Source organism: Ctenopharyngodon idella, chromosome 9, assembly GCF_019924925.1.
Source record: "Ctenopharyngodon idella isolate HZGC_01 chromosome 9, HZGC01, whole genome shotgun sequence".
In the NCBI taxonomy this organism is placed as follows: Eukaryota; Metazoa; Chordata; class Actinopteri; order Cypriniformes; family Xenocyprididae; genus Ctenopharyngodon; species Ctenopharyngodon idella.
Window position 1 is genome coordinate 34838977 of NC_067228.1, and position 8831 is coordinate 34847807.

The 8831-nt window shown below is 38.9% G+C and overlaps 1 protein-coding gene across 2 annotated transcripts in view; it reads right to left on the minus strand.

Moving 5' to 3' along the window:
- The window catches only part of LOC127519166 (INO80 complex subunit D), an 18755-nt gene extending 12441 nt beyond the window's left edge, over positions 1–6314 (minus strand). For both annotated transcript variants that reach the window (XR_007931740.1, XM_051906682.1), the window contains exons 1-3: positions 6057–6314; positions 4476–4722; positions 1095–1909 (exon numbers count right to left, since the gene is read on the minus strand). Coding sequence is in view for 1 of the 2 variants with exons in the window: in XM_051906682.1 (XP_051762642.1) it covers positions 1095–1909; positions 4476–4693 (1033 nt within the window). In the remaining variant the exon portion in view is untranslated. The remainder of the gene's footprint in view (positions 1–1094; positions 1910–4475; positions 4723–6056) is intronic.
- Between the last annotated feature and the right edge of the window lie 2517 nt (positions 6315–8831).

An 8831-nucleotide genomic window follows, 5' to 3' on the forward strand; every position in this document is an offset into this window, starting at 1 on the left:
TATAAACCATATCAGATCAAACAGCTCTGACGTGGAAATCAGGAGAGACATTGTGCCATGAACGAACAAGTAATAGAGGGCTTTTCAATCCACAAATCACCAACATTGATTCAATGTAACGCTAACTGTAACCATGGTATTGTGGCAGAAATAGTCAAGAAATAGTCAAGTATTCTTCATCTCAGGGTTTGGTTATTACAACCTTCTGAAATTAAAATCCAAGCACTTTTCAAGGGCATTCAAGTGCTTCACACTTTTTCCAGCACTTCAAAGCTTTAAATATTATCCAGTTTTAATGTTATTTTTAATGTGATGATTTGTAAAACTAAAAGTTTAAAGACGTAGGAAAACTGACACTTCGTAGCAAACACTTTAACCGTAAGATGGTGGCAAAGGAGCACTTATTGACTTATTAGCCATTTCTACTCATACAATGTGCACCGTTTCCCGTGACTGTCCAAAGCAGGCAAATGAGTATGTGATTGGTTGTCTGTTGCTAAGCGTCTAGCTCTAACATTCTAACACCGCATCGTTTCACACTGTACAAGTTTGGCACCGCAAAGTGGGGATAACACCGCGAAAGCAGTGCTAACCCTGCTCCGGAGCAGGGTTTCATAACCCCAGGTAAAAAGTGGTGCTAACCCCACATCTAAATTACAAGTGTGAGCACAAGTACAGTCCTTTACCCTGGATTAAAAGTGGTGTTTAGAACAAAGATAACCTGGGGTTAAGCGCAGTGTGAAAAGCCCTCAAAAGAACAATGGTACATTAATAAGAGTGGAGTATTTAAATTTTCCCTATAAAAATTAGGTTTTTGCACATTTATCTGCATTTTATTTGCATCTAAATTCAAGCTCAGTGCTTTACTGTCAAATTTCCAATAAAAAAAAAAGTAACATTATTAGTAAATGCACTGATTAATGCAAACAATAGTAATTTTATGATTAAATTAACTTTATGATTAAAATCCCCCCAGCGCTACCAAATCAGGGGCTGGTGCCACCATCTGTAGAACTTAGTAGCACCAGCGCCACTGCGCTCAAATGCTGCAGTGTGTAGGACAGTAGTGTTTTGATGAAGTAAGGAGGTCATACCAAGATGTGGGAACAGGTCTCCGTGCTCTCTCTGTCTCTGAGCGTAGAGCTGCACAAGGTGCTGTAGCCTGAGCAGGCAGACAGGGGGTGCTGTAAAGGCAGTGGGGCGCATGGCCACAGAGCGGGGTTGCGGGCAGTCTGGGGCAGCAGGTGGGCGAGGGGATGCAGCAGGGACAGGTCTCCGGATAACAGGCTGGTGCTGAACCCCAGCTGACGGGAGCAGACCAGACAACGCAGAAGGCCCAGTCTGAGGAGGAGCTGGCTTGCATAGCAGAGTCTGCACTGCCCCATGTTGGGCGTAAGTGGGCCGCTCTGTATGTTGAGGGGGCTGGACGAGCCTCGCTGAGGGTTGAGGCGGAGGTGGAGCCGGCGGTGGAGGTGGCTGTGGTAAATGTGGGGAGGTTGGAAGTGTGCAGGGTTCAGTGACGGCGCTAAAGTGCTCGATGTCCGGCTGGCGGCGCTCTGGGTCCCGGGCGGTCACCCTCAGGCCAATCACCGGCCGGCCGGGCAGCTTCCACTTGCTGGAGCTCTTCTGCGCCACACTCTCCTCCCCGTCCGTGTCCTCCTCGTAGAAGGCGAAGGGGTCGAGGAGGTCGGCGTCCGAAAGGTGCATTGGGGTCAGACGGGAGCAGGGTGGAGACGGGGGGAGGCCGTCCAGCCCATTAGAGTCTCTCAGAGCTAGAGAGGGAACGGTGATGTTCAGAGCGACAGACTCCACATGAGCGCGGGCGCGAACCTCCTCCAGAGCGTCCTGCTTCTTCTTACGCTCCTTCTTCGGGATGAAGCCAAGCACCTGTAGGTGGCTGTTACAGTATCTGCCAAAGCAAATGAACAACGTTTGACTCAAATCACACATTTAAAAGAACATCTGAATGATTAGATCATGAACTGATTACAGTTCTATCAACGAAGCCATGCTACTGACTTTGATCAAATTTTAGTGCTTTATTTCATTGATTCTCAGGTAATATTGCTGTAATGCATAGGCTTTCACAAAAGCATTATTATTAGACCAGAAAACTTATCCACCAGTTTTATTTTAGTATTATACTATTATACTATATGTTTTTCAATTTTTTTTATTTTTTTACTGCACTTAAATTTTAGTTGAAGTTTTGGTAATTTTGTTGTGTTTTTGTCTGTTTTATTAGTTGTTGTTGTTGCTTTTCCAAATGTGTCTATGTAGTTTTTAAATTTATATTTATTATGTGTTTATATTTTATTTATTAGTTTGTTATTTTAGTAATTTTAGTACTTCAACTTAAACATTTCATTTCAGGTAGTTCCCAAGGCAGCATTTTTCATTTTCATTTATTTTAATATATTTTTTTTTTTACCGTGTATTTCAAGTAATGAATTTTTTTTTTTTTTTTTTTTTTTAGCTTTAGTTTTGGTAAACAATAATAACCCTGTTATCAACACATAGAATTATATGAAATGTAATGATTCTGTTTGTGATTCTGATTTTGCTTAATAATTCTGGTTAAACATTTTAAGTAATTTTAAAGAAAGAATAGACAATGTTCAGACAGATTTTATTGCATTTACTGCCACAAGCTTATTGAATACGGAAAGTATCTAAGCTAGACATTTTACTTCATAACGTGTTAAATATGGATATTTTTCTTACACAAACGCATCGCTTCACTTCAGAAGGCCTTTATTAACCCCCCGGAGCTGTATGGAGTACTTTTATGATGGATGGAGACACTTTCTTCAGCTCATACTCGTTGATCCCGCTCACTGCCATTATAAAGCTCGAACGCGTCAGGATATTTATTAATATAACTCCACTGATGAACTTGTGTTCATCAGAAAGAAGAAAGACTAAAACCCTTTTCACACAGAAATTCCGGAAAATACCCCGATAATGTGTCCAGGGATCGTTTGATTTTGGTTCATTCACACTGCCAGTGAATTTCTGGAATCTGTGGGTGTGTTCACACACATCCTGCAAAGACACTTTCCATCAGGATGTGACGTGTAATGTCTCCGCAGCATCTTAAGTTTGCTTATGATCTGTGATTTCTCTCTAGAGAAACCACGCTTGTGCATTTATTCTTCTGATTCGATCATAAACCAGCACATTGCGTACCGTTCCATAATCTGGCGAATTATCTCAGCTTCAGCATCATCACTACAATGCACCCCTTACGGCATTGATTACGGATTTTGTTCACACAGGGCACGTTCCGGGACTGATCCTGGCACTTTTACTAGGTCCCCATCACGGAATTGATCCCGGAATCAATGCCAGAACGTGTAAACGTTCACACAGAAGGCACCCTGGCAATTTTATGGCAATTTTCTGGGATCAACGTGCTGTGTGAAAAAGGATGGCATGAGGGTGAGTAAATCATGGGGTAATTTTCATTTTAAAGTGAACTAATCCTTTAACAGTGTATCACTGAAAAGGTATTTCAAACTTCTTTTTAGCCCTAAGTGAAGAATGAAAAAGAACTTCACCGTGAGTATATCGGGGCACTGAGACGCTGAAACACTGGATCATGAGCTGCTCGCATGTAAATGAACACATTCTCAAATGCAGCCCTACTTATTACATTAAAATACACACACACTGCAGTGTGTGTCGACTTGCTGTCGTAGAGAGAGTAAGAAAGTGCAGCTGTATTGATACTGCAGAAAATCATATTACTGTAGCCGCTGTTCAATAACTGCAATAGGGCACTAAATCTGTGCATTACAGTGATTTTACCACAGTATGATTTCTGTGGTGCAGAAAACAAGGACAGAATCATGGAATCCAGATATAAAAATTTAATTTAATGTATCATGTGAAATGTCAAAGAATTTGGATGAATAAATCAAAAGTAGGGCTGCACACTTAATCAAATCGTGATAAGGACGAATGTCTGTGAATATTAAACCACAAAAAGACTGTTTAAACATGAAGTATTCTTGTTCTCTGGTCTCTGTAATGAGACGTGCTTTTTCACTATTAAAATTATTAAACCATTAAAATGGAATCCAGAATAATTAAAATGGAAACCATGGAATTTAGGAAAAACAAAACAGAATTTGAAAAAAAAAAAATAAAACACATTGCATTCATAGAGCCTTAAAATTATTTTTCCTTACAACTTTTAATAAATCGATAAAAACGTGCCTTTTTTATCACTAACATTTAATTTAATTATTAAGCCACAGTACAGAAAAAACAGAATCTAGAAAAATTAAAATGGAAAAAACAGAATTTGGGAAAAAATAAAAAGGGCTGTACCACAGGAAAGCCACTCTTTACCTGGTGCTCTATAACCATTACGGGAAATGAAAGTGTTATAAATGATTAAATAAACTGAACACCTGAATAAGCACCGACTCTACACACTCCTCACAAACCGTGACCCTCCTCAAGCTTACCGTCGCTCCTCTGCTTTGGGGATGGGGTTGGTGCATCGCTGACTGTTGTACTTCGCCACATATTCACACTGTTTGAACGGAGCGGTTTTGTCCTCCAGAACATGACGGATGCAGAAGGCGTATCCGTTCAATCTGCGCTGCTTGCAGAGTTTGGGGCTGTAGGAGCACAGCGGCTTATTATCCACCTCTGAGAAATGGATGTGTTTACCTTCGTACATCACGTGACTCTGGTCCCTGAGAACATCAGCTGATCGGAGACAGAAGAGAGTCTACATTACACCACATGAATGACATATGTCAAACTCACCATATATATTCACAAGTCACAAATGCAAGTCGTATACTACACGAAGCCTATAAATGTACGTAATATCCATTTAATCATGACCAAGCACTAAAGCAGTATATAATAGTCAGCCCTTGTGACTCGGTTTAATATTTGAACTAAACGTCAACCCAGAGTCACAGCTAGTTGAGGCGGTCATAGGTTAACTACTAAGATCTCAACACAAAAACAGAGACCAGTGGGACCAAAACAAACAGGCATGTGACAAAACCATAACTGATGAATATTACATCCTCAGCTTGGTTTTGACATAACTGTATTATGACTGACAGGACGGTTCAGCTTGCATGAGGTACACACTGTTAAAAAATATGTATTATGTTGTCAAAATAAGACGATGTACTGTATGGTGGCACAAAGTACTTCGATGAGTAAACATTTTTACATAATGACACTGAATGATTAGCATATTTAATGTATCATGTGACATACATGGTAAATCAAGATAATTGGCAAAGAAACCACGGAAACACCATGGTACATGTTGATTGTATTGTGACACTGAATTAAAACACTTCTGCGGATATCATAACTATACCCATTTCATCTTTCCTTTAAGTTCGAACTTAACAAATGATCGATTTTGCTAAATAAACATCTCTGTCATCAAATCGATACGCTAAATAACTCCTAAAACATCACATTCAGCCAGTATTTGGACACCTTAACCACTGTTAAGGCAAATCTGTATTATATATCAGTTTAAAATTCAGTTTGAGGCTCTAGCTGTCAAAATCACACATTATTTTGATATTTCTCTCGTTAGCTGCGATGCTAAAAACAAACCCAGGAAACAGAAACTTTGATGTGATACTGCACTGATTTTAACTTAAAAATGCTAAAAATAGAAATATAACCTCAAGCAAGTGCGAGTTTTGTTATCTAATTTTATTAAATACGTAAAGTTTGTGTTCATTAATCGCTGTAAAAGTGGCTATAAAACAATGGCGGATGAGGGCCGTTAAATGCAGGCCGAAAGAGCGGGGCGCTACATCCGATTAAGCGTTATTAGTCGTTTAATCTAAACGCCTTTGCAAATTAATCTCTTATATAATTATTACAGCGCCATTTTATTCAGGAAAAGTGATCTCCACACAATACCGCTAGCTGGATATACATTCTAAGTAAATGTAAACATTGGCCTACAGTAGCTACTAAGCCTCGGTGCTCGAGTAACGCGGTGAGGCGGTCAGAGCGCTCATGCGTCAGGTAGATCTGTAATCGAGCCCGCTTACCTGCAGTGGGTTCAGCCTCTACGGGATCTCACTCCGGACAGACTGTATAAACGCCACAGATCATCAACTGCACCGAATATTCATCGGAATTCCTTATCCTACGGAATATTATTCCCTGCTGAGGTGGTGAACCGTTAAAACGACCACTAATGCACTTTCGATATTATGATATCTTCTGCTCTCATTGAACAGATCTGCGGGGGTTTAGAGTTCAGTGCTCGGCAGACTCACAGCACCACTAGCGGCGCTGCGGGGACATGACAACTGCTCCACTACCATGATGGAGCTTTACAGTCTACTACCACGATCAACTACAAGACACCTTACACTTGTCAAATGCCATTTATATATAGATTGTATTGCTTTAGCCTCATTCCTTACCCAGACATTAAATTGCAAAATTAAAATTCATCATAAAAATATTTTTATTTCAGGCCTAAAACGTTAATAAACCATTTAAAACGTTAATAATAAATTCAGAGGCCCGTTTCAAAGAAACAGAGATCTCCCAATGAGAAAAAAATACAAGACAAAAACATTGTATGTAAACATTGTATGTCTCTGTTATATTTACAATGTTATCTCAAATTTTGCTCTTAATAGTCTATTTATAACACATTCTATCTCTTTAACCCTTGTCCAACATTATGGACATTTTTGTCTTTTTCAGCTTTTTTTTTTTTTTTAATCATTTTGCCTGTGTTAATGCCAACTGCATACATTTTGCCACAGCTGTGTATTTTTATTGGAATTTTACTATTTCACCCCCATTTCCTTTTAAAATAAATCTATTTTGCACTAGGAACACAAAATAGTTCCTTTCAGAACCTTAAAGACAAAAAATGTCCCCATTAAAACTGCAGTTTTTAATCCCAGGGCCATTTAACTGAAATGTTACTATCTTTGTTAATAGGCTTTCATTCTGTTGGCAAGGCTTCAAAATTTAATTTTACTATTTTTTTTTCCAGATGGTGCCATTTTCTCAGGTTTGGCCTATAAAGCGAATACTTGCTTTAATCTTGTTTTCTGCTTATGCACATTGTTGAGCCAAATAAATAAATTGTATGTGTGTTTGTAATATTTGAGAGAGAGAGAGAAAAAAAAAAAACACACTGCAAATCACAAATCCAACCACTGTGTTTTCCAGTGGAGTTTTGCTGGCATCTAATGGGGAAACGTTGGTACTGCGCCCAAACAAAATCTTACTGAAAGGGCATATTGCAGGTTAGATCCCCAGTGAGTCAATGTATAGAAAAATAATGTAGGAACTAGATTTTCTTTAAAATATACTTATAAGTATGCTTCTGAGGCTTCTGGAGTCATTTTTGTGAGAAAATTTTACTGCAGCTGAAAAATGCCAAACTGGAAGTGACGTAATGGGAGGGAGTGCGGTCAATTTTAAGGGGTCATGAATTGGGCAGTCAGTTTTTCCTTGAGCTTTTGATATGATATGTAAGAGGTCATCGTACTATAAGAATATCCTGTAAGTTTCAGAACTGAAAACTTTCTTGTTAGTCAAAAAAAAGCTTTTAGTGACACCAGACCCAGCGAATGACTGATCCTGGAATGTGCCTGTCATAGATAGGTGAAACCCCGCCTCCGCAGAAGAAATCAACGCCTACTTCATCATTGCAACGTTAGCCCCACCCACTGGTGTGTTAGTGAGATGACGAGGAGAGAAGAGCGATACAGGACTAAAATAACATTACCTTTCAAAGGATCCTAATACTAGGAATATGATTATTTATTTTCAACAATGTGAATGTCTCAGTTGAGCTTTATTTATTTCTATTCTCTCAATTCTTTGGTAAATCAATCACATTTCGGCGCAGGCTTTGCAAACAGACTTTTAGGATATGGACAGTAATGCAATGTCATGTTAGTAACTGTGTTCATTCTAATGCCTGATCTGATATGTAATGATTCATGTACAGTCAGATGTTCTTTGTCTATGAGTCAGTAAATCAAACCAGTGACTAAACACTCAACTTCACGTTGTTTCTCTTAGTAGGATAAAAATAATCTGTTATTTAAACGGTGATTAAATTATGTATAGAAAGCGATCAAAGAACGCTCCCTTTACAATCGCTGGAGCTGTCAATCAAACAGCGCGTGCTGGAGCTGTCAATCAAACAGAGCAAGTTTATCAGTGACTGAGTTCTGGACCCGCACCAAAACTCCCATTTTATTCAACAAATCTCTTGTTTACATCAGGATTGCACTGTTAGTGACGATGAAAGCATTCGTTAGTGTGCAGAAATTGAGTTGCAATGACGAGATCACTGCTTTCATGCACTTAACATGTCTGTTATCGGCTGTTCATCACTGTCATGCCACGATCTAAATATAATGCCATAGATCTAAATGTAATGCAGCACTTTTCACGATTAGTTAACCTTGAAAGCTGTAATAGTAAAAACGTGTTAAAAGCGAGAGTAATACTTAAGTAATACTATTTTATATGCAAAGATGTCAGCCAATCACAGCAGTGGGCGTTTACACTGAAGTCTCACAGCAGACACGCCCCTTAAAACAGAGTGTTCAAATCAGAGGGCTAAAATCAGGGTAGGAAAATTGCCTTTTATTTCTAAATTATGACAATTTTTGATGTAAAAATCGTACTAACATTATAAGTGCACCCCAGGAAACATTATAAAACAATAAAACAATGCAGTTCATGACCCCTTTAAATATTATTTAAATAAGATTTGAATACTTAAATGCTTTGTAAATGTGTTTTTTGGTTGTGGGACAGCAGTTTGCACCAATTTCTGT